Source organism: Thalassophryne amazonica, chromosome 3, assembly GCF_902500255.1.
Source record: "Thalassophryne amazonica chromosome 3, fThaAma1.1, whole genome shotgun sequence".
Classification (NCBI taxonomy): Eukaryota; Metazoa; Chordata; class Actinopteri; order Batrachoidiformes; family Batrachoididae; genus Thalassophryne; species Thalassophryne amazonica.
In genome coordinates, this window is record NC_047105.1 from 35,179,766 (window position 1) to 35,207,430 (window position 27,665).

The 27,665-nt window shown below is 40.6% G+C and overlaps 1 protein-coding gene across 1 annotated transcript in view; it reads right to left on the reverse strand.

Annotated features, from left to right (window-relative positions):
- The window catches only part of cers5 (ceramide synthase 5), a 66,969-nt gene that overhangs the window by 29,379 nt on the left and 9,925 nt on the right, over positions 1–27,665 (reverse strand). Inside the window, exons 2-5 of the mRNA XM_034166041.1 lie at positions 5,532–5,637; positions 1,075–1,205; positions 720–777; positions 523–573 (exon numbers count right to left, since the gene is read on the reverse strand). Coding sequence (XP_034021932.1) covers positions 523–573; positions 720–777; positions 1,075–1,205; positions 5,532–5,637 — 346 coding nt within the window. The remainder of the gene's footprint in view (positions 1–522; positions 574–719; positions 778–1,074; positions 1,206–5,531; positions 5,638–27,665) is intronic.

Here is a 27,665-nt window from a genome sequence, read left to right on the forward strand (position 1 = left end):
TCACCACCGAATGTCCAAGGTTACTTAAGCGACCCCACGTGAGAGGCTATGTGCTCCGATGTGAAGTGTGTCATGACCAACGGCGAGTCTTCAAGGCAGGATCACACCACACAGTGTAAATTATAACCACAACTCAGCCGTAATAACAGTTTTCAGGAGCACAGGCTCTGCAAGAGATAACAGCACGAGTAACCTGGGACATCATTTAGTCAATAAGGGTTTATAATTCAACTCTACTTCGAGCACACCACATCTAGAACCATTGGAATTTTTTTCCCTCTTCTGTGTAGTGAATTAGGAGTGTTTTAAATCAACACTGGTCCTTTTTCTTTACATATCACTTGTGCGTTGGTTTATTAGATACACATGTACAATCAAATGAAAACCTTGATATAACAAAACTCATCCTTAAGATGTTTACAAGGTCAATTTTTTTTTTCCTCATTGTAACAGAGGCACTGAAACAACCATGTGGTAATGTGCGATATAACGTACACTATGCAGATTACAGCTAAGTCGTACCTGATAGGGATAACCGTACCAGCAATTCCGTGTATCCCACATCCAGGAAGACTGACAAAACATATACAAAAAAAAACCCACAAATGAGTTCAGCAAACATGAACGAAAACTATAATCTATGGAAAAAACCCAACAGCAAACTTCTACAATTTATCACTTCCTGTTTTGATGCTATTTTGATGTGTGTTTGTGCATACCTGCCACAGAAACCGGATCCCATAAGTAAATATGCACAGATAAAATGTAAACCTCCACCTAGAGGCAAAAGCAATTAAAAAAATTATAATCTAGAAAACAGAACCAACTTAAGATCACAAGAACACACTAGAAACATGCCAACGTGCTCTTAAATTCACAGACAATAATCAGCAACACATTACTTTAACATAGTTTTTTGTCTAAACATAGTCCCAACAGTCCTCTGAATAACTGAGGAAATAGCACATCTAAGACTTGAAACAATTTTCACAATAACAGAATCACCAAAAAACAGTCACTCTATGTACAAGTCTGCAGCGAGGTCAAAGGTGAAAACTAAAGACTTTAACCTACATGCTTTCACAGAATTTTGTGTGTGTACTGGGTTTATCTTGGTTTCTGCGATGCCTGAACCAACGCTGGACCTTTCGAACCTCCCAGTCCAGTTGCTTGGACAGGCCATCCAGATGCCGTGAGTCTGGGTTCTGTGACAGAACAAACAAAAAAGAAAAAGAGCCAAATAAATCCTTTCAGTTTAAGGAACCCTTGAAGGTCATATGCAAATCCAAGTAACAACTTTGCTTACAGGTCAACATTCAGGTTCTCAGTTGCAAAATAACTCTGCACCTGGGCATGAAGTGAAACTACGACATTTACCACAGTGCCATTTGTTTTCAGCAGGGACAATAATTGCATCTGGCACTGTAGATAACGCCTATTTAGGGGGTTGGCGGAATTGGCACTCCATCAGAGGACAGCATTTCTTATGATAGGAATGGGCCCCTGACTCTGCAGTGTGTTACACGCTGCTGAGGAATTGTCCACTGCACAGTGGACCCAGGACCAATTTTAAAACTGCGTCTGTGTCTAGGCACTTCAGACATCCTTCCTCTCAGCAATGGTGACAATCTTCAGTTGGTGTTGAGGGAGCTTATGAAGCTCCACAGTGCAGTGCCTATGCTCTCTCAGGTCCATTCACCCTATTGAGTTTTCAAATCCCGCAAAATTTCAGAGAGTTTGCCGCTCTGCGAGATGTCATTAATATTGAGAAATGCATAGAGTTGGTCTGCTAATGGCCCAGTCGCACAGCACTTAGCGAAGGGCAACGAAGCCCTAACTAACAAGAAATCTGGACTTTCATTGACTTTGCATCGTTTAACCTTCGTTCAGCTTCGTTCCTGCAGCAGTCACTTGGTCAGGATTTTTAAACTGTTGAAAAATTTGAACATTTGAAAAAATTTGAACAAATTTGCCACTGAAAACCTCAATTCATCCGTATTTCGTTTTGCTGTCGTTCTTGGTGGTTTTTTTATCGTTTGCTTAGTTTTTGTAACATTTAGTTACATTTAGTCTGACTTCGTTCGACCAGCTGAATGTTTTCACATAGTACAGAAGCTGTTTCTGAGTGATGTTGCTGCCGCTGTGTTCATGTACCGTCGGAAATTACAGGGCAAACTCAGCCTGTTTGCTTGGATTGTTTTTTTAATCTGGGTGGGGGTTCAGCTTCAATGGGCTCAGGCACCTTATATAGGCCAGAATTAATCTTTTGTGGGGATACGATTAATTATTTTGCCACAAGCAACTGCTGCATTTGAAACAACAAAAAAGTTGTGTAATTTCCGACGGTACTTGAACGTAGTGTCAGCAGCAGCAGCAGCTTATTATTTTTTATTAAATATAACAATATGAGTGTAGGAACGACAATCCAGCCCTTCTGTACATGTGGCAACAGGTTGATGATTCAAAAGATTATATAAAGAGCTGTTCTGGAAGGCAGAATTCATGTTGTGGATCAGCTGCAGCTAGTGGAAATAACCGCACATGGGGAGTCAATGTGCAGTGTTCACATGGAACTGATCAATTTACTGCTCTGATATATTCAATCATTTTTACACTTATATTTATTCCCCCTTTTGACAGTTTTCTGTTATAAATCAATATATATGGTTTGTAATACAGTGAGAGCAGTGACCACGGCACACCAGCATTTTTTTATTTATTTATTTTTTAAATTGGAGCAAGACAGAGCACGTAGCGTGTTGTCAGACAGTGAGGGTTCTGATGATGAAGGAGATGATCCCTCTTTTGTTTTGGATGAGGAACCAGAGCAGGTGGGTCCACCGACGTGCACACAGATCTCCACAGCTTCTGTTTGCAGTTTCTCCAGGACTCAGGTGCTATGAGTTCCGTCTCAGCACCGAGTCCTGGAACGCAGAGATGCAGACACACACTGCTCCAGCAGTGGCTCCAGGAGCATTTCATTTAAAGTGTCGAGATAAACGTTAGCTTCGGTTTAGTTTTGTTCCTCTGTCGCCTCTTTTGCGCTCTTGGTTCGCAGGCTGTTCAGTGATAAAGCTCGTTCGTCCACCTTTTCTCAACGAATTGTGACTTTTTTTTTTTACTTTTTTCCCTTTGTTCAGGAATCGTTGTGTGCCATGTGACTGGGCCATAAGGCTGCAATTTAACTGCTGCACACGGACAACAGCATTAACATCGCAACATAAAACTATTTGTATATTCTGTCTAAAACTCTCGTGAATATATTATCTGGGTTTTTAGATGTTGTTATAGTGTTTGTTGTATGTAAACGTGAGAAGCTCAGGTTGGTTCTCCGTTATTTTCAATGGGAATCTCTGTGAGCTGCGATCACTTCCTGTTCATGTCATTCTGGGGGAAAGTAAAGTTTGCTCTTTAACTCCCTACTTATTGTCCTTGACAACACTTTTTATCCTGTTTGTTCCAGAGTAATATATATATATATATATATATATATATATATATATATATATATATATATATATATATATATATATATATATATATGATGTCTGAAATTCGGTTTGCGTTTATAAAGATCCATGCAGGTTACATGCAGCAGACACAGAGCATTTGGAATATTTGTTTTAGGAGGTTTTCAGGGTCACATGCATGCAGTGTCTTATTAACATGATGAAAAGCATAAAAAAATTACATTTTGGTCATATGTTCATTTGCAATTTTGTCATGTGGTTTCTCCATGTTGTTTAGACTGCAGCAATTCTGGTGCGCAAGGGATTATGGGATATCTCAATAGGGTGAATAGACCTAAAAATGGCTAAACCTAAAAATTTGAATCACGTGTGCTTGCATGAGCCAACCTTGAACCTTCGTGCGTATGCATGAATTTTTTCATGCCTGTTGATTGCGTCATTTGCTGGCAAGCAGCCTTTGTGTGAGGACATGTGTTGTGCTCTCGGCGGATGTTCATTGCAAGGAAAATGGCGGAACGACTGGAGCAGCGCTACTGCATCAAATTTAGCCAGAAACTGGGTGACAGCCAGGTGGAAACAAAGCTGCTGACGGCGGAGTAAAAGCAACTCCGTGTTGAAGTCTCACAGGACATGCTGGACTCCGAAAAATGATGCCCGCCTCTTCCACCATTCGGAAGATATAGACTGCTTTCGGTGGCTTTTCAGTCGTGTGACTATCCGAGAAATTGTGGAAGAGGTGGGCATGTCACAGCATGTCCTGTGAGACTTCCAACACGGAGTTGCTTTTGCTCTGCCGTCAGCAGCTTCGTGCCGAAGCCTTCAGCACGAATTTCGCCGCCACTCTTTTCATGGCCAAATCTTCTGTCACAGTGGAATGTGCCGAAAAAGTGCTGATGTCCACCTCTTCCACAATTTCTCGGACAGTCACACGACGGTCTCGCATCACCACAGCGTTCACCTTGGAAATGATCCGGTCATTTCAGCATGTTGATGGCCGACCGGAGCGTAGCTCGCTCTCCACCATTGTGCGGACGTCTTTAAACCGGTTATACCGCTCCTTAATCTGTGTGATGCCCATAGGATCGTCACCAAAAGCCGTCTGATTCTTCCGAATGGTTTCCACCTGGCTGTCGCCCAGTTTCTGGCAAAATTTGATGCAGTAGCGCTGCTCCAGTCGTTCCGCCATTTTCCTTGCAATGAAAATCCGACGAGAGCACTACACACGTCCTCACACAAAGGCTGCTTACCAGCAAATGACGCAATCGACAGGCGTGAAAAAGTTCACGCATGCGCACAAAGGTTCAAGGTTGGCTCATGCAAGCACATGTGATTCAAATCCATCAGGTTTTTGCAAAAAATAAAAAGGTCGGATACTTTTCTAACAGATCTCGTATGCTCTGAAGGCAGACCTTTTAATCCCAACTTCAGTCTCTGACTGAAGACTGCGTCAGAGGTGACACATCTTTGGCCATGGGTTTTAATGCAACCACAGGCACCAAAAGTGTTGGCTAAGATGACTGTATCAGTCCTCATGGATCTGGCATCTTCAAAAAAAAAAAAGTCAATACCCCTCGACTTTGCAATTAGCTATGGGTTGTGAGTTGCTGGATCATAGTATCAGTATCTAGAGCAGGGCTGGAAAACGAGGGCCGAGTCACTGCAGGTTTTTCTTGCAACCAAGCACCTCGGCAGGTGGGTTGCTGTTGAGCTTCTCCCCAGAACATAAACACCTGATCGTCAATGAAATCACCTGCTGAGGTGATTGGTAGCAAGGAAAACCCGCAGTGTCTCAGCTCTTCATGGCACATGATTGCCCACCCCTGATCTAGAGGAACATTGGTGGAAATGTTAACCCAGTTCTGATGACATAACTAAGGAGATCACTTGTGTTTATGTGGAAAGGTGCTGGAGACCCCTGCCAAGCCACTGGGACAAGTACTGAACCCACTGGACATTACCATTTTTGTGCAGCATGGTTTTTTTTTTTTATAAAAGTTTATATATATATACATATATATATATATATATATATATATATATATATATATATATAAAACCTACCTTTGTGATGGATGTAAACACTTTCTCCAGGACGGCATTGGGTTGAGCTCTTCGTCCAACACCCACTTGAATGTGGAGACTCTGGGCACAGGTACCAGCAATGAATCTGTGTTAGAGGTCAAAATGTCAAACAAAAATGGTTCTGTGACAAATACTTACAAGACCTGTTCGGCCATATCGTAAATACCACTCAATCACTCACTGCTGTCCATAAACCCATTCACACTTAAAGTACATCACAATGACCAGTCTGCAGGTCTGCAAGTGGTACAGACATTTGTGATGTTGCGTGCACATTTCATTTCAATTTGCACATTGCACTGAATTTAAAATTAGTTTAGTTTTGATGCAGTGGGCAAAGTATCTCACAGGCTTTAATATCACATACGAATACTGTCTCCAGCTGGAGGTCCTGTGTTCAAGAATCAAAACAATATAAAGTAACTGCAGTAAACAAGTCAGTGAGCATCACACAAAATCATAAATCACATTTTCAGCTGAAAAATATGGCTGCAATTAATAATCATTTTCATTATTAATAAATAATTATTAATAATTGATACTTTTTCGAATGACTAATGAATTAACTGAGGCTTCCCACATCACAAGCTGATATTTCAAAATTTATTGTGTCGTATACATAAAGTCTGTGGTTTTATAGTAACGGAATTACAATGACAGTAAAATCTGACCATATTTGATGTTACTATTAAAAATTTGCTGTGATTATAATCCCATTACCACAGAACTACTCTTTCACCAAAAGCACCCCCCCCAAAAAAAACCTAGTTACTTTGCAATAAAATAGAGAAATGCAAAAAAAAAAAAAAAAAAAAAAAAAAAATCACATTTGAGAAGCACATCTGATTTAAAAGATTTATTTAGTCGAATATCACATGAACTGGCAAAGACTCTTACGCTGATCAACACATGGATCGCTTCATCTATCAATGAAAATGAACAAAGATCACAGTTGAGAAATTTTAACGTGTGTTTTAAAGTTCAACATTCCTAATTTTTCTGGGAAATCATCTTCAATGTGACAACACGGCAACCTTGTATGACCTCTACTTCTGAATGTTCATCTGTTCAGGATACTAGGGGTGTAACGATACACAAAAATCATGGTTCGGTATGTACCTCGGTTTTGAGGTCACAGTTCGGTTCATTTTCGGTACAGTTTGGGAACAAAATGCAAAACCTAAATTTGCTTGTTGTTTAAACCAACAATTTATTGTAACATTATACAAACAGGAAAATAAAATAATTGCAAAGTGCTCCCTGGTAATAAGTTAAATAAAATGTTCTCAAATAAACAACAAATGTATGAAATATTATAAAAATAATTTCCTAGTAAACAGCTTTTAACAAAACATTTCCACAAGAGCAGCACAACGGTTCCAGCATGAAGCACTGTTCAGTTTTATTCAACCTTCATATTTTTGCCAGAAAAATAAACTTGTCCAAAACTGTCACACTCTATAAGAATTTTTTTAAGAGATTTAATACTAAAGAATCCCTTTACTTTTGTACAGTTTATTTTATTTTCTAACTGTTTGTTAAATGTTTGTTAATATATCTTTTTAAATAAATTTTTGAAAACAAAAACATTGTGGGAGAGGCAAAAAAGTGAGTAAAACCACCATAAAAAATATTTAGAACCACAAATAAACTTGATTCTTGGTTTTTTTATTTATTTTGACATTATTAAAATAAAATAACATCTCAAGGCCAAGGCTTCTCAAAGTCTGGGGCCTATTTAATCACAGCGCAGCAAACAAGGTCAGTAGGCTGAGCAAGTCCGAGTGAGGAGGATTGTAGATATCCCTCCACTCAGCGCTTTACAGGCTGCTGCAGCGGAGGAGGGGGAGAGTCACTGTCGCTCGGTGACAACAGAGACTTTCACTTTCAGTCACCAAACATCGGACAAGTCTCCGGTAACGCCAGGAAAATTAGCTAGATTTGTTGCTAGTCGCTTTTGAGAAAATAAGTTGTTAAGAGGGTTTGAAAAGTTGCCAGATTTAGTGAGAAAGTCGCCAAGTTGGCAAAACTGAATGTAAACACACGCAACAGGAACTCACCTGTGAACAGCCCTGTATTGGGTTGGGCATCAAGAACTGGTTCTTTTCAGGTATTGTTAAGAAATGATTCGATCCACCGACATCAATAGCCTTTTTGCTTAATGATTCCCTTGTCGGTCCTTCAGAACAGCCATTGTTTTAGGGGTGTTTGTCAGGAAAATGATCATGTCATGTTGTTTATAGAACCCCTGCAGGGTCTGTCATCAACCGTTTCTGCAGCGTGGCTTTTCTTTGAAGCTTGAAGCAATGAAGCATCTGACCCGCTGCTTTGTTGGTACTTTGTTTTATTTCACTTTATCTTAATTTTTCCCCGCTAAAACCCCAAAGAGCATATGTCTGTGAGTAATATTTACCTTTTTTATGTTAAACCGACCTCTTCTGAAACAGTTGATACATGTATTTTATAACTTAAAATTGAGACCAATGCTAACACGGTAGCATGTCAGGGGTCGAAATAGTACATGCATGTGCTAGTGTGTGCACGTACTATTCGAACGGTGCATGTAATTTTATACTGCACTTGCACTGGTGCAAGTAACTTTATCCAAGTTTTATCAACTATAAGCACCAGCAGAATGAACCAATAAAGGAATAAATAAGGAAAAAAAAACAATTTCCAGTGTGTTGTCTTCGTCTTCCCTGCGTTTTATGACTCTCACACATGGAGTGAGTTGCTGTGCTCTATTTGTTGTGTTCGCGCGCGCACATGTAAATAAAGAAAAGAAAAAAACTGGCTGCCGCTGCGGTTCCTCTCTCTCTCCCCCTCAAACTCTGTCATCATTGTGTTATAAACCAGTCACCATTTGTTTTATTATACATCTGTGTAGTTAATAAAATTATTTTCACAGAAGATTAGTTCGCGCGCGCACATAAAAAAAACTGGCTGCCGCTGCGGTTCCTTTAGAGAACCTGGGAGAGGTCACTTAAAGTAATATTTTTTTCTGGCCATGATAATTTGTGCGCACGTTTTCCTTTAATTGAGCCCTCGAATTAATAAAACGTGCGCATGTTTTCCTTTCATTCAAAATGAACTCCGTAATATGACTTAAATTGTCATCCTCACGACGGGGAGACGCTTCAACCTCAGCATCCTTTTTAATGTGCTTAAACTCCAGATGATGCCATGCTGGGCAGCTGGAGTTCTCTGTATGTTCTTGTGCACCCAAACCATGATGATATACCCTGACCAGATCCATTTCTAATGGGGAAATGTATTACACTGTCTCCTGGTTTGTTGGCTAATAGCCAACATTTATGTGTCAAGACAATACTGAGTGCACGTTTTACAAATTGTGGCCACGTTTAAGTAGATCGTGTCCTTGTTTCACTCAAACGATGCTTAAAACGTGCACACAATATAATAAAACATGCGCACAATATCATAAAATGTGCGCAGATTCTCTCCACAATGCAAAACATTTTGCGATGACACTTCCAGGGCTCCATAGTTCCTCGCTTTCTCTCCCCTCAAACTCTGTCATAACTGTGTTATAAACGAGTCACCATTTGTTTTATTATACATCTCTGTAGTTAATAAATAAAATTATCTTCACGGACAATTCGTTCACGCGTGCACGTGAAAAAAAAATGTCTGCCGCTGCTGCTCTCCCCTCAAACTCTCCCCAGAGAGGAAGAGTCTGACACATCAGCGGAGGAGGTTTAAGGTTGATATAAGACTGACTTTTGGTTGTGCAAGTAACTTTTTTTTGGTGCAAGTAATTTTTGTGTTACTAGCACCAGTGCAAGTAGGTTAAAAAATGTATTTCGACCCCTGCATGTCTATGACATTTTCAATGTTAAAATTAGCTTTAAGCTATTCGCATCTCAGCACATTTGTGTGCATTTGTTTTCTGTATAATAATTAATGACTCAGCGTTTGTTGTCAGAAAAAGAGTCAAATGTATTACAAATTGTAATATTTTTTAAATTTATTATTGTTTATATATAAATAATAATAATAGCAACAACAATAATAGTAATAATAACTAATAATGCTACAATTTTAGAGAAAGAGACAAAAAGAACCTGATTAAAAACACAACAGAAAATATAAAACCAACTAACAATGAACATAAATCAATAAATAAATGTAGAAATAAATAAGTGTTTCCTGTGAACACCTCGTGACTCTTACAACTGCACTTCATCCCTGTTTTATTTAAGTTTAATGACTATTTGTTTTGGTCAAATCATATTTTCAATTTATCTGCTAAGCTAGAAAACTGCTGCATCCTAGTAAAAGCAGAATACTACTGGAATGAATTTGAATAAGGAAAGTTTTTTTTTCTCACCAAAATGGATGCTGCACCCACTGCAGTTTATTGTCTGGAATAGCGGCTCTCTGCCGAGTCAAGTTAGAACGATAGAGTCCATGGGAATTAATAAATTCAAAGCAAAACACTGTTTAACTCAATTGACACCTCTTTCCAAACGTTGTAATACAAACAAACTGCAATCAATCAAAACGTTTTTTTTTCCTCCCAAAAGGAGACGTCCTGCGCTGATGTGCAGCAGCTGGCTGAGCTCAGCTCAGAGGTATGGAGAGATATTCATACCAAAATGATTGAAAGGAAATGCTTTTGATAAAAACTACAGATTTTGTTCATTTTTATTTATGTCCAGAGATCAAGGATACAATGACCAATTTCATATTTATTTACTTTAAGACTCAATAAAATGTTGACATAAAAAAACCTGTAAAGCCTACTTTTAGTACACAGAAAATTCACAAAAGGTATCGATAAGGGAATCAATAAGGAATCGGATTGATAAGCAGAATCGATTATGGCATCGATATCGGTAAAATCTTATCAATACCCATCCCTAGCCCTGTACTGAACCGAATGTCCTGTACCGAATGGTTCAATACATGCATCGTTCCACCCTTACAGGATACTAATGAATATTTAATGGTCAAGTTCTGTTCTCAAAAACAAAACATAAAAACAGTTTATCGGCCATGTTTATGTGGTTAAAATGTGAAAACAGACAGTTGACGGGGACAATAACGAACATAACTAACTACTGTGTAATGAAGTACTGTGTTGTCGGTGGGGGCAGGGCACTGTCTATTTTTCACACAATTTAATAAAAGAAAAACACTTTAAAATGTTTTTGTTGTGGATGATTAAACATGACCAAAAGAACTAGATTGCGGGTACAAGCAGCCAACATGGGGTATCTTTGTCTGGTGTCTCCCTTTGAGATAGGGTGAGAGGTTTGGTCATCTGTGTTAATCTGTGAGGAGCTCGGAGTAGAGTCGCTGCTCCTTCGTGTTGAAAGGAGCCAGATGACGTGGTCAGGCATCTGGTAAGGATGCACCCTGGGTGCCTTCATAGGGAGGTGTTCCAGGCACGTCCATCTGGGAGGAGACCCCGGGGAAGACCCATGACTAGGTGGAGAGATTATATCTCCACACTGGCCTGGGAACACCTTGGTATCCCCTCAGGCAGAGGTGGTCAATGTGGCACGGGAAAGGGAAGTCTGGGGTCCCCTGCTAGAGCTGTTGCCCCGCGACCCGATCCCAGATAAGCAGGTGATGATGAGTGAGTGATTAAACATCCTATTCCAAATTCTGATGAGACTTGTAAAGTTTCTGTTGTATGGCCATGTGTGTTAGCATTTCAGCACCCTTCTTGCCTCAAAGCAAGAAAGTTCTGGGGTCAAAGCCCACCGGTGCACATTCTCCTTGTACCTGTGAAGTCGTGTCAGAGAAGACACTGCCAAGGACATTAACATAAAGAGCTACTGATGAAAACTGGGTAAAAACCTGATTTCGGCAGTAGACTGAAAAGAGATTATGCAGGCTTGAAGATAAAAAGCAGTCACGCATCCATATGTATGTTCATGTGTAAATATGAGACATTTAAAATATTCGCACATTACAGCGTCTATGCCCTGATATTGTTACTGGTGAGTAACCCTGAACTGTCCCTGTAAATATGATTTTTTTTTATTGTTTATTTTTTGTTCAGCAGAATATAAAGTCCATATCAATTATTTACAGGGCTGCACACTCACAGAAGTGCTGAAAAAATGACTGAAAATGTCACCTTCAACTAAGTCGCTTGTGAGCTTCAGAAATGACAAAACATAAACGTGCTTCAAAAAAGGGGAGAGAAGTGAAAGAAAGAAAAGTTTCTTTTGCCCAATATAAACTGTTCCACTTCACAGACAGAGTTACCAGTGACTGTTTGCAGCCTGTTCCTGATTTCCAGCTCACTGCTGCAATAAAACCAGACCTTTAGACATAAACCTTTGAATGGTGCATGAAAGAATTAAGAATCAAGATAACAACTGAATCCACTTTAGCCTGGTAGCAGTAATCTAATATCATATTTAAAAGGTTATGAGATGAGCTTTTGCAAACTCCAGGTGGGCTGCCGTGTGCCTTTTACTAAGGAGTGGCTTCTGTCTGGACACTCTACCATACAGGCCTGATTGGTGGATTGCTGCAGAGATGGCTGTCCTTCTGGAAGGTTCTCTCTCCACAGAGGAATGCTGGCGCTCTGACAGAGTGACCATCAGGTTCTTGGTCACCTCCCTGACTAAGGCCCTTCTGCGCGATCGCTCAGTTTAGATGGGTGGCCAGCTCTAGGAAGAGTCCTGGTGGATCTGAACTTCATCCATTTACAGATGATGGAGGCCACTATGCTCACTGGAACCTTTGTGCTGCTCTCTCCTTTCCTCTTCCTCTGTACTCTGGACCCCATAGAGGTGGTGGGTGAGAGGAGGATGTTAGCTAAGCTGACATCAATTATGGACAACCCCTCTCACTTCCTACATGAGACTGTGGGAGCCTTAAGCAGCTCCTTTAGTAATAGAATGCTGCACCCTCTGTGCAAAACACAAAGCCTCTGCAAGTCATTTATTCCATACTATTTATACATTCACGAGCAAACATTGCAATATATTTTAGTCACCTTTCTTAAATATACATATTTTTTCTTGACTACTGTATGACTTTTGCTGCTGCAACAAGTGATTTTCCCCATTGTGGGATCAATAAAATTTATTTTATCGTAAAATGACATTCCCAAACCAGTTAGAACACAAAATAATCATTCCAGAATCAGTTAATAGCATTCTATGTCAGCTGTGGGACACAAAGCACTGTATATGCCAGACCTGCATGTGGCGCTGTAATGCTCCAACGAAAGAGGAGAAGACAGAAGAGCATACTGTAACACGCAGCAGAAGCCAGAACTTTTCAAAACAGGACACTGAGTAAAATAAAGCATTTTATGAGAAAGAGGATCCACCCTGATCAAATGAAATCGACGTGTATTTAAAGTGTAGCAGTGTGTTTGTGTAATTTTAAAAGACACAGTGTTGTGTTGCTCTCTGCCAGTGAGCCTGGTATCTGCCCACTGATTGGCTCAGTAGCTAAAGCTACAGTACTCACATGTCCATTCATACAGCTAAACTGTGTCAAATATCAAAACCATTCACACACTGAGTAAATATGAAGTCTTAATCCACCAAGACAAAAAAAAAAAAAAAAAAACAAGAACAAAAAAAGACTAATAATGACCCGAATAAGTGTGTGTGTGTGTTGCTCACTACACACCAGGAGCAACAGGGATTAAAGACCTTGCCCAAGGGCCCTTAGTGATTTTCCAGTCAGGCTGGGATTTGAACCGAGGATCTTCTGGTCTCAAGCCCAACGTTTTAACCACTAGACCATCACCTCCCCTAGATTTTTAAAGCAGCCCATTGATGTTTGTCTGCTCTGGTTGCATTTCTCAGCATGAAACAAAGGACACCAGAGCTTTGTCCCGCCAACAACAACCAAAATAAACGGCAGGTGGAAGTGAACTTCAATAGGTCTTTTTCTTCTGTCAAGTTTATTGGCGGTTTGAAAACCTACAAGGTGCATTAGTACGACCAACCAACTGTTTGGGTGTAGAGCATTAACGGAGTCTGACGTCCTCATTGGGTCATTGCAAACGGCAAGTTTTTCAAGAACAAAAAAAAAAAAAAATAACGGTATTACATGGTTGCCATTATTGCAAATAAACGGTTCAGTTTTGGAACATAAAAAAAATATAAAGCTTCGGGTTTCATTTGCATTCTTAATAAAATGCCAAAAAATGTTACTGGCTTTTGGTTCAAAGCCTTATTATACTGTGCACTTGAACAAAACATTTTTGTCTGACCACTAAGCAGAAGTTTAAGTTTTTAGTGCCTTGTACAAGAACATTAATTAATCCGTTAGCTTCTCTTCGCTGGTGTTTCATTTATAAATAAATAATACACTGATTAATTTATTTTGTTTCTTGTTGCAAGAAGCGGCATCACGTTTCAAAAATACTGCAGCTTCAGAGACCAGTGCGACTTATATCGGGACAGCCCCAATCAAATGGCAATCATGGATAAGAAGTTGTTACAGTTCTGTTCTGATGAGTTTTTCCGTTAGTATTTTCATTAATATTAGTATTTTTCCATTTGTGTTTTTTCTTGGTTAGAGCACTAACAACTGCCTACTTGAGCCATGCATTAAAGTATGACCTTGAAAGAATAAAATTATTTTAAACCGAATGTGAATTAAAGTAAAAAATTTTTGAGTGTCATGAATTTGCATCTAACCGATTATATGACTTAATGATATAAATACTTTGATTTGCTGTGACTGTGTGGCAGTCTGAGCTGTCTGAGGATTTGTGCGCTGTAAAAGACATCCATTGTGTTGCATTGCATTCGGTGATTTGTGTAGAGTCCGTAACGGCTTTATAATGAGGTCGTATCTTGGGTTAATTTCAGTGTTAATAATAATGTATACTGTTGTATTTTGAGTATATTTCTGCTGAGAATAACAATCAAACTGCAGTCTTCTGAATCATAATCGAATCGTGAGGCTCCCATCCCAAGGTGACAGTAATTCTGACCAGTAATATGCACTCTGAATCAAATTTGTAATTTAATTTTCTATCTTAAAGTTGCATTAAAGTGTGTTTATCAACATGAATATACTGCAGACAATTAACTGGCTAACTGATTAGAAAGTGACAAATGTACACGCAAATGATTCCATATATGGAGCAAAGTATTAAGTGATCAATTTCAACTGACTTCATGTACTTTCACATAAAGCAGACGATGCCAGAGCAAAGAAACGCAACAGACATAAAGTGATTGCTTTTCTTTTTTTTAAATGTGTATGTGTATGATCCACCTAATTTCACTTCAGAATGGACTATTCTGTCAGCTGGGCTGATGTCAATAAAAGTCTCACCTAGCACAGAAGAATAAGAAGAACAAACAACTTTTGTCTGAGGCAAAACCACTCACACTTCTCGTTCATCCAGTTCTTTGTGTTTTTCCTGCTTTATCACTCAACACTTGGCATGATGCTTTAAAAAGGCTTCTCATTCTGCTAATTCCAAAAATCAGTTTCTATAATCTCAGTGAAAACTAATTTTGGCAACATGATTGAAATTAATCAAATCAAATCAATTTTATTTATATAGCGCCAAATCATAAACAGTTGCCGCAAGGCGCTTTATATTGTAAGGCAAAACCCATACAATAATTACAGAAAAACCCCAACGGTCAAAACGACCCCCTATGAGCAAGCACTTGGCGACAGTGGGAAGGAAAAACTCATTTTAACCTTTTAACAGGAAGAAACCTCCAGCAGAACCAGGCTCAGGGAGGGGCAGTCTTCTGCTGGGACTGGTTGGGGCTGAGGGGAGAGAATGAGGAAAAAGACATGCTGTGGAAGAGAGCAGAGATCAATCACCAATGATTAAAAGCAGAGTGGTGCATACAGAGCAAAAAGAGGTGAATAAAAAGAAACACTGGGTGCATCATGGGAAACCCCCCAGCAGTCTAAGTCTATAGCAGCATAACTAAGGGATGGTTCAGGGTCACCTGATCCAGCCCTAACTATAAGCTTTTTCAAAAAGGAAAGTTTTAAGCTTAATCTTAAAAGTAGAGAGGGTGTCTGTCTTCCTAATCTGAACTGGGAGCTGGTTCCACAGGAGAGGAGCCTGAAAGCTGAAGGCTCTGCCTCCCATTCTACTCTTACAAACCCTAGGAACTACAAGTAAGCCTGCAGTCTGAGAGCGAAGCGCTCTATTGGGGTGATATGGTACTACGAGGTCCCTAAGATAAGATGGGACCTGATTATTCAAAACCTTATAAGTAAGAAGAAGAATGTTAAATTCTATTCTAGAATTAACAGGAAGCCAATGAAGAGAGGCCAATATGGGTGAGATATGCTCTCTCCTTCTAGTCCCCGTCAGTACTCTAGCTGCAGCATTTTGAATTAACTGAAGGCTTTTTAGGGAACTTTTAGGACAACCTGATAATAATGAATTACAATAGCCCAGCCTAGAGGAAATAAATGCATGAATTAGTTTTTCAGCATCACTCTGAGACAAGACCTTTCTGATTTTAGAGATATTGCGTAAATGCAAAAAAGCAGTCCTACATATTTGTTTAATATGCGCTTTGAATGACATATCCTGATCAAAAATGACTCCAAGATTTCTCACAGTATTACTAGAGGTCAGGGTAATGCCATCCAGAGTAAGGATCTGGTTAGACACCATGTTTCTAAGATTTGTGGGGCCAAGTACAATAACTTCAGTTTTATCTGAATTTAAAAGCAGGAAATTAGAGGTCATCCATGTCTTTATGTCTGTAAGACAATCCTGCAGTTTAGCTAATTGGTGTGTGTCCTCTGGCTTCATGGAGAGATAAAGCTGGGTATCATCTGCGTAACAATGAAAATTTAAGCAATACTTTCTAATAACACTGCCTAAGGGAAGCATGTATAAAGTGAATAAAATAGGTCCTAGCACAGAACCTTGTGGAACTCCATAATTTACCTTAGTCTGTCAAGAAGACTCCCCATTTACATGAACAAACTGTAATCTATTAGATAAATATGATTCAAACCACTGCAGCGCAGTGCCTTTAATACCTATGGCATGCTCTAATCTCTGTAATAAAATTTTATGGTCAACAGTATCAAAAGCTGCACTGTGGTCTAACAGGACAACCACAGAGATGAGTCCACTGTCTGAGGCCATAAGAAGATCATTTGTAACCTTCACTAATGCTGTTTCTGTACTATGAATTCTGAAACCTGAATGAAACTCTTCAAATAGACCATTCTTCTGCAGATGATCAGTTAGCTGTTTTACAACTACCCTTTCAAGAATTTTTGAGAGAAAAGGAAGGTTGGAGATTGGCCTATAATTAGCTAAGATAGCTGGGTCAGGTGATGGCTTTTTAAGTAATGGTTTAATTACTGCCACCTTAAAACCCTGTGGTACATAGCCAGCTAATAAAGATAAATTGATCATATTTAAGATCAAAGCATTAATTAATGGTAGGGCTTCCTTGAGCAGCCTGGTAGGAATGGGGTCTAATAGACATGTTGATGGTTTGGAGGAAGTAACTAATGAAAATAACTCAGACAGAACAATTGGAGAGAAAGAGTCTAGCCAAATACCAGCATTACTGAAGGCAGCCAAACATAAAGATATGTCTTTGGGATGGTTATGAATAATTTTTTCTATAATAGTTAAACTTTTATTTGCAAAGAAAGTCATGAAGTCATTACTAGTTAAAGTTAAAGGAATACTCGGCTCTGACTCTTTGTCAGCCTGGCTACAGTGCTGAAAAGAAACCTGGGGTTGTTCTTATTTTCTTCAATTAGTGATGAATAGTAAGATGTCCTAGCTTTATGGAGGGCTTTTTCATAGAGCAACAGACTCTTTTTCCAGGCTAAATGAAGATCTTCTAAATTAGTGAGACGCCATTTCGTCTCAAGCTTACGGGTTATCTGCTTTAAGCTGCGAGTTTGTGGGTTATACCACGGAGTCAAGCATTTATGATTTAAGGCTCTCTTTTAGAGAGGAGCTACAGCATCCAAAGTTGTGCTCAATGAGGATGTAAAGCTATTGACGAGATAATCTATCTCACTCACAGAGTTTAGGTAGCTACTCTGCACTGTGTTGGTATATGGCATTGAAGAACATAATTAAATAAACATAAAATACAATACAATGCAATGGCATGCACTATACACAGCCTTTGAGATAACAACTGAAAGATCCTTACTTTTTCCAGACAGCTAGTTTTAGACAGCTTCAAAAATAGATAAAAAATAAAAAAGGCAATGCTAAAGTACCCTCGGCTGTATAAGCATGTAATCAATGAAAGAGTATGTAGAAAGAATGTGGCCGTTTGACCACTTAAAATTGGTCAAGGTTAGCCATCTTTGAACTTGTCCAATGTCTGTGTCCCAAGAATGCTCCCTGTGAATTTGAAGACCCTGGCAGGACTGGAGGTACGCTGAGCACATTCAGACAGACATACGGGGGGATGGACGCAAACTCTTCACAATACCCGAAGCTGAAATGCAACTGAATGAAGAAAAATGAGGAAATCCGGCTTGGTCACTTTTCAATCAATAAGGACAAAAATTTAAGCAGTAATCAGTTTGGCTAATAAAAAAAAACTGCAGTCTTTCTTTAAGGTGCCAGATGTCACAGTTTTGCGCATGTGTGTACACATGCATGAGCAAGAGCAAGGGAGAAAAAGTTCAAGTGTGTGTGAAAGAGAAAGCGGGAGGGAAAGAAAGAGAGTGTGTGTGGTCTGACCCACTGCCATGTTAACACTGGGATCTACAAGGACTGACTCACTTTTGAAGCTAGTTTCAAGTGGCCATTCGAGGAACTGCAGGTTTGGTCACTTCAGTGTTGGTTTCACTTTTCAAGTTTTCTGATTGGTGCCTTAATGGCTTCCCTCACTGCTAGAGTGTCTTCATTGAACATCACTTTGTGTTTCAGGAAATAAATAAAAATATGCAAGACTCCAGGGAGCAGGGGTGGTGGCCAGGTGGTTAATGCGCTTGGTTTCAGTGCAGAAGGTTCCGGGTTCAAATCCCACCACTGCCACATTTCTCCATGTAATGTGGAGTTGCGTCAGGAAGGGCATTTGGCGTAAAACCTGAGATATACTTTATTGATCTCACAGGGGAGAAATTATATTTACACTCCAGTTACTTCAGACAGCAATTAGTCCACAATTATTACTTGTTTACCATAATAATGGCACAAATCAGAATTAAAGACAGCACATACACATTTGACATTGTTTATGTGCACTAAGTTTGAAGAAGTCCGTTATCTGAATTGAAGCAAGTGGGTGAAGGTCACGCAGCAACCCTGAGATGCGCCACCGTCAGCTTGGGGGAAGGAACGGGGGCCAGCTGCAGCTAAAACTACACCGCCCCCGCAGAAGGGGGAAGGAATGACGTGAGCAGAAGCTGGAATGGGGGGTGTTTGATGGGGGGTGGGGGTAATGGAGCATGCTTCAATACTATGAAAACAGTTTATTGTCTTTGTGAGTTGAGATAGAAACAGCCAAATGGTCCCCAGACCGAAGACATTCCTGTGGAGGAAAACAGTCGGGCAATTTGATCTTCAGGCTTGATAAGCCTGTAGTGTTGTGGTTTGAGCAGTGAAAAACACTTAACAGTTTCGCTTGAACAACCAAATCCCAATTATGAATTAAGAATATTCACTAGCCTCTGAAATCTTCAACTTCACTACAAGGCACGCATCTGCTCCAAGATGTCATCCAATTTGCGTCCGAGTTCAAGAGTCATCGCAGTCTGAGAATGCACTGCCTTGCCAACCTCGTTAATCATGACGGACAAGCAAGGAGCTGTGGTTCTTGATGCCGCCATCTTGTCAATTTTCCGGTAGATCAGGGCAGCACATAAGCCAAAAAGTACCAGCCTTGCTACCATAAGACCACAAATGAATAAATCCTCAACGTCCTCAATGGAGAAAGGTGCCAAGCATGCAATACGCCAAGACCCCCAGGAGTTGAGAACATAGCCCGCAGGATGCGTTCCATCTGGGCAGGTAGGATCCCCCAGTCCTGACCTTCTTGTAGAAAAAATGGTGTCAATAGCGTTCAGAGACCAGCTGATCAATTCCATGGTTAATCCAATAGTAGTCCAATAGATCCAGTATCCAATATAATTTGAGGAATTCACAGTCTGGTGAAGTAGGGACTTGAAGGTTAAAGCAGAGAACAGAGATAAGGGAGAGTGGAGGATATGTGACCGCCCTCGTCGGAGTCCCAAGCTGAAAACTGGTGCCAATTCAATATGCAGATCCACCTTGGATTTGCTGTGGCGACCCTGAGTGCAAACAAGGGAGCACCCGAACGGCCTTTTACAGTGTTATGTAAAAGTTTGGGCACCCATGATGATTTCCATGATTTTGGCCTACCACTTCGGACCTTAACTAGTACTGTGCCTGTGATCTTCGATTTCCTTACTATGTTCCTCACAGTGGAAATTGACAGCTGAATCTCTAAGATAGCTTTTTGTATCCTTCCCCTAAACCACAATGTTGCACAATCTTTGTTTTCAGGTCATTTGAGAGTTGTTTAGAGGCTCCCATGTTCCCACTCATTAGAAGAGATGCAAAGAGGAGAAACATTTGTAAATGGCACCTTAAATACCCTTTCTCATGATTGGATTCACCTGTGTAAGGAGGTCAAGGGTCAATGAGCTTAGCAAACCAATGGCATGTTCCAATAATTCGTGCTAAATTTATTCAAATCAATAAAATGACAAGGGTGCCCCAATTTATGCACCTGCCTAATTTTGTATAAAAAATAATTATTGCACACTTTCTGTAAATACTAGAAACTTCATTTCACTTCTCAAATATCAGTGTATTCTTCTGCTATATGATATATTTAACTGAAATTTCTGATCCAGACAATCAATGATTTATAAAGGAAAAGCATGAAAATTATCAGGGATGCCCAAACGTTTGCATACAACTGTATCTGCACTGTGTGAGTGAGGAAACAAACAAACAAACAAAAAATACACACACACACACATATATATATGTGTATACACACACACACATATATATATATATATATACACATATACATATACACATATACACATATACATACACACACATACACATATACATACACACACATACACATATATATACACACACATATACACATACACATATATATATACACACACATATACACATACACATATATAATATATACACACACATATACACATACACATATATAATATATACACACATATACACATATATAATATATACACACATATACACATATATATATATACACATATATATATATATATATATATATATATATATATATATATATATATATATTGGATAATAATAAATTACATAATAAATGACATCATGTTGTTGGTGTTGTTAAAAGTGTAATTTAACATAAGTTATTTTGTCTTCTTGTTAGTGGTGGGAAAAAGCACCAGCGTCCTCCAGCTCAGGCTGAGAAATGCACTCAGAGTAGACAAACACTGAAGGACCTCTGTAAAACCCTTAATTTATTCAAGTAATTTACATGAGAAGGAACTGACGCATTTCCAGACGACAGTTTTCAGCTGTGACGATGAATCCATGCAACAAGACTTTATTTACTCTGTGTGTCGCTTTGTGAAGTTCTATCTTTTGTAGTTACACTGATTAAGCCCCTTTCACACCGGGGCTGCTCCCAGTTGCGTCGTGCGTCGTTATGAGGATGCCACGTGGAAGCAACCTAGTGCCGAGACAATGCAGCTTGGCGCCACAACAGAGCGAGGGGAAAATTAAATGAAAATTAAACATGTTTAATTTTTTGCGTCCTCTGTTCGACGCAGAATTAACTGGTTTCAGGGCAAGTCAGAGCAACAGGACGGTACTCAGCGTGACCGGAAGCCACACACTCACAAGACGACGTTACCCGACGACAATTTATGATTCCTGCTGTGTTCCAATATTGTTCCTGCAGTATAAATCACACAGGACTGTTTGTATACTGTGTACACAATGCAGTAAAACTACATGCTCAAAAAACACAGAAAAAATGCTGATTGCAGCAGCTTCTCCTCCTTGCTGCTCATTTTCACAAAGGAGCAGGAGCAAACACTTTTAAACACTTTTGTGAGAAGAAGTCCTGTGAGAAGTCCTGCTCACAGACTGACTGCCAGAGACAGGAGATGTCCTCATCCAGTAAAAAGTCCAGACATCTCCAGTCCACTCACGGACGATTCGTTCACGCACGCAGATGTGAACTTAAAAAAGAAAGAAAGAAAAAAAAAAAACGGTCTGGCTGCAGGCAATTATTTCCTTGTTCTCCCCTCAAACTCTCTCATCACAGTTAAAAAAGGACAAAAAAGGACATAAGTCCTGCCACACAGACTGATTGCCAGAGACAGGACATGTCAACATCAACTATAACTCCAGACATCTCCACATTTACTCACGGATGGTTCGTTCACGCGCTCACATGTGAACAATAAAGAAAGAAAAAACACTGTCTGGCTGCAGGCATTAGTTCCTTGTTTTCCCCTCAAACTCTCATCACTGTGTTTAAAAAAGGACAAACGTCCTGCTCACAGACTGACTGCCAGAGACAGGACATGTCAACATCAGTATAACTCCAGACATCTCCACATTTACACACAAACGGTTCGTTCATGCGCGCACATGTGAACAATAAAGAAAGAAAAACAAAACTGTCTGGCTGCAGGCATTAGTTCCTTGTTCTCCCCTCAAACTCTCATCACTGTGTTTAAAAAAGGACAAAAAAGGACATACGTGCAGAGAACCTGCAGGCTGCGTTCTCACCTCCTCTCTGCCCCCTGATGCGTGCACCTGACGCAGAAATTCCTGCGCCGTCATGACACAACAGGGAGCAACCCCGGTGAGAAAGGGGCTTTAGCTCCATGTCTTCTCAGTTTTTTTTTGTGGATGCATTACAGTGCCACATAGAGGCCTGGCATATGTACTACAGCATTTTCAAGCGCAACCAGACAGACCTCTGTATTGCTGATAGTAGCAATATTAGACTCATCTAATATGTATCTAAAACAGAATCAAAAATAGTTTTGCATGTTAATGGAAACAATCTGCCTGCTTATGAAAATAATACACAACGTGTCAATAATTCTGGCCTTACCTCCTCAAACTGTTCAATGAACTCCAACTGAATGTGCAAATTGAAAAGTTGCATTTGCGACACATGCAGTTAGCATTCAAAGTTCCCTCATAAGCACAGGCCTTTCAATTTATAACAAATGCAAAGATGAAGCGAGTGATATATCAAGCCTGAACCCGTGGTTGCAGTAACACGAGAGAGAAAAATTAAAGTCGCAAGCCAGACTATTTATGTCAGATGTCAAAACATCCCCGTTACACCTCAGAACTCCACCGCTCAAACATACACAAAGTCTGTTACCAGGACACAGGCTGTGTGGACTGTGTACAAGGATGGTAGGGAAGGAAAGAACAGCACACTACAACCTTTACACTGGAAAAACTTGCCATAGCTCAGGTTTGCCTGGACTGAAGCGCAGCTCTATTCATAGAACAGGACCAGATGTAAATACAGCCTGAAGTCCACCATGTTACAAAGGACAAATATGCAATATCCTGCCAGAAATCTGAGTAATAATAATGATAATAATAATGTGTGAATTCAGATTAACATGCATCTATCATCAATTCTTTAAGACCTGCTCAGCTTTACCTTTGATATTATGTACACTCAGACTGAGTACTTGGCAATTTACAAGGAAAAAGACAACTAGCAAGTCAACAACACATTATAAGCTAAACTTAGTGAGTCAAAGGCTCAACACTTCATAGTTTGTTGCCTTAACACGAGTCAACCTATGACACTGCTTAAAAGGGTCTACAAAGCCACTACCTAACAGTAAAGTAACAATTACAACCAAACAAGAAGGAGCTGGTTTGGAAAGACAAACACACCGGTCTAATTAGGGAGAGAGAGGAATCCTGCACATAAACTTGGCAATTACGTGTAAAAATGCTGGTGACGTAGGTTGAAGTGAGGAGTTCGTGGAAAAGTGCCATAGCAGACTAAAATGTATGCCTTTTAAAAGCCATGCTGATAAATGTGCCTGTTAGAATGTACAACACCAGTAACATACATAAGTGTAGGTATCGAACAGAACCACAAAATAATTAGGCAGGATCTCTATTCCCTGAGAGGAGCAACTAAAATTAGTCAAGCAATCAAAACTGGTTTGTGGCAGGTTGTGCCACACAGAACATACCATTACAACTCCCCATTCGACGGTATGTAAAGGTATGAAACTGCTAAAAATATTCACCGTGTGAAGGCACATGACAAGAAAAACACCTGTGGTGACATAGGCTGCACGCGTGCATGCTGCCCTGCTCCTCACACTTTCCTGTTTTATGTATAACAAAATGGATTTGGCTAACCAAGAAATTAGCAACTCCAAACAGAACATACACACAATCCGAGTAAAACAAAGAAAGAAAAGTTTTATCATCAAAAGCCCATTAGGACTACAACCTGACCACTACAGTATTTGTAATACAGCTACAGATTTAAACATTTGATTATTGTTTTATTTCTATATTCTTGTTCCTCACACAGTACGACTTCCCAAAACATTTGTTTTTTGTTATTACAAAAACTACACAAAAAACAGTGACTCCTCACCATAGAGTTGTATACAGTGATGCTAGAGTGCACACCTATACCGCTAATGTAACACTGCCGTGCCTACACGGGGGCATGGCTGCTATTACCAAAGTGGACAAAAAGAACATGACGTACCCAGATGTGCAATTCAGCATGGTGTATGTTGAGTGAATAAGTTTTATCCAACTACATACATAAATCTCGCTTTACACAAAACTTAAGATTTTAACTCATTGTACAAATGAGATAAATCTTTATTATAAGTCTTTATCATTGATTAAATCCAATAATGACTCAAAACTAGTTCATTCATAAACAAATTTGAACTGTAAATGTTCAGTTACCCTATATTTTTTTTTCTCTTATTATATGCAAATAATATACAGTGAGCCCCTTATGTTCTTTTACTTTTTAATTTTACATGTGCAGCCATTTCAAGATTTCGTACAGTACCTGTTTTGTTTGTATTTGATGCACCAATTTAAAAAATGACCACAAAAAAGGGCTTACACGGGCTGTGCATACTCCCAGACTTGATTTGTAATTTATTTGTGTTATATACAGATATAAATGTAATAGGGGTGTGAATCTTTTGATATGTCACAATTCGATTTGATTCATAGGGTGCCACGATTCGATTCAAAACCAATTTTTGATCTAAAAATTGATTTTCAATAAAAAAATTCAGTTCAGTTGTTGGACTTCTGTGCTCGTCACAGTTTGTTCATCACGAACCTGGCAGACCCAAACGTATCGTGAGACTCTGCTGGGAACGACCGGTGGAACCCTGTGTCAGCGAGGTCTTCAACTCCCACCTCCGGGAAAGCTTCTCCCAGATCCCAGGGGAGGTTGGAGACATGGAGTCCGACTGGACCATGTTCTCCACCTCCATTGTCGATGCGGCCACTCGTAGCTGTGGTCACAAAGTCTCTGGTGCCTGTCGTGGCGGCAATCCCCAAACCCGGTGGTAGATGCCGGAAGTAAGGTATGCCGTCAAGCTGAAGAAGGAGTCCTACTTGTCTTTGTTGGTAAGTGGGACCCCGGAGGCAGCTGAAAGGTACCAGCAGGCCAAGCGTGCTGCAGTACGTGTGGTCGCAGAGGCAAAAACTCGGGTCTGGGAGGAGTTCGGGGAGGCCATGGAGGAGGACTATTGGTCAGCCTTGAAGAAATTCTGGCAAACCATCCGACGCCTCAGGAGGTGGAAGCAGCTCTCCACCGGCACTGTCTACGGTGCGGGTGGGGAGCGGTTGACCCTGACTGGGGATGTTGTCGGGCGGTGGAAGGAATACTTCGAGGATCTCCTCAATCCCATCGTCAAGTCTTCCGAAGGGGAAGCAGAGACTGGGGACTCAGAGGCGGACTCATCCATCACCCAGACCGAAGACACCGAGGTGGTCAGAAAGCTCCTCGGTGGCAAGGCTCCTGGGGTGGATGAAATCCATCCCGAGTACCTTAAGTCTCTGGATGTTGTGGGGCTGTCTTGGTTGACAATCCTCTGCAACATCACATGGCAGTCAGGGACAGTGCCTCTGGATTGGCAGACCGGGGTGGTGGTCCCTCTGTTTAAGAAGGAGGACGGGAGGGTGTGTTCCAACTATAGGGGGAGCACACTCCTCAGCCTCCCCAGTAAGGTCTATTCCAGAGTACTGGAAAGGAGAATTCGACCGATAGTCAACCCTTGGATTCAGGAGGAGCAGTGTGGTTTTTGTCCTGGTCGTGGCACACTGGACCAGCTCTACACCCTCCATCAGGTGCTCGAGGGTTCATGGGAGTTCACCCAACCAATCCACATGTGCTTTGTGGATCTGGAGAAAGCATTCGACCCTGTCCCTCGGGGCACCCTGTGGGGGGTGCGCCGGGAGTATGGGATCCGGGGTCCTTTGCTAAGGGCTATCCGGTTCGCATTGCCGGTAGTAAGTCAAACCTGTTTCCAGTGCACATTGGCCTCCACCATGGCTGCCCTTTGTCACCGGTTCTGTTCATTACCTTTATGGACAGAATTTCTAGGCGCAGCCAGGGTGTAGAGGGGGTCAGGATTGGGAACCACAGAATGTCATCTCTGCTGTTTGCGGACGATGTGGTTCTGTTGGCTTCATTAAATCAGGACCTTCAGGGTGCACTGGGGAGGTTTGCAGCTGAGTGTGAAGCATTCGGGATGAAAATCAGCACCTCCAAATAGGAAGCCATGGTTATTGACCGCAAAAAGGTGCTTTGCCCTCTTCAGGTCGGTGGAGTGTCCTTGCCTCAAATGGAAGAGTTTAAGGATCTTGGGGTTTTGTTCACGAGCGAGGGACAGATGGAGCGAGAAATCGACAGATGGATTGGTGCAGCATCTGCAGTGATGCGGACACTGTATCGGACCGCCGTGGTGAAGAGATAGCTGAGCAGGGGGGCAAAGCTCTCTGCACCTTTCAGAGTGGCCTTTTATTGTGGACACTCTAAGGCACACCTGTGCACTAATCATGGTGTCTAATCAGCATCTTGATCATATACACACACACACACACACACACACACACACATATACATATATATACACACACACACACACATACACACATATACATATATATACACACACACACACATACATATGTGTATACATGTTATTATCATATATACGTTATTATCTATCGTCCACCTGGTCGTTACTGTGAGTTTCTCTGTGAATTTTCAGACCTTTTGTCTGACTTAGTGCTTAGCTCAGATAAGATAATTATAGTGGGCGATTTTAACATCCACACAGATGCTGAGAATGACAGCCTCAACACTGCATTTAATCTATTATTAGACTCTATTGGATTTGCTCAAAAAGTAAATGAGTCCACCCACCACTTTAATCATATCTTAGATCTTGTTCTGACTTATGGTATGGAAATAGAAGACTTAACAGTATTCCCTGAAAACTCCCTGCTGTCTGATCATTTCTTAATTAACTTAACTTATTAACTTATTTTTTTAATGAAAGACGTGCGGACGGATCCGCGCGTCGGGACGCAGCCGACGCGGTGCAGCGGCACAGGAAAAACACCTCCGTGTTGATAACCATTTGTAAAATCCAGGCGGCTTTTGATGGCTTTCAGTGGAGTGAGTATATGAGAAATTGTTTAACAGGCAGGACATGTTCCAACTTGTCCTTAAGGCTTTCAACGGAGGTGTTTTTCCTGTGGCGGAGCGTCACGGCGGCTGTGTCCCGACGCGCGGACCCGTCCGCACGTCTTTCATTAAAAAAATCTCCTTTAACAGTGGAATATCCGGATAAAATGCTGAAACCGACTTCTTCTGAAACTTCTCTGTTCTCTCACGACGTCCTGGATCAATAGAACCTGAAATGTGGAGGTTTTCAGCTTGAACAGGCTGACGACGGCGGCTGAGAGCGCAGCGCGAAGTCTCGCACCGTGGGAAGTCCTTAAAGCGACAGAATCACCTCAAAATCTCTCATCAGCCGTTAAAATTTTCACTGAAAACCAGCTTAATTTTTCGAACCGTGTCCACTTTGATGTGTCTCACAGGTTTAGAAAAA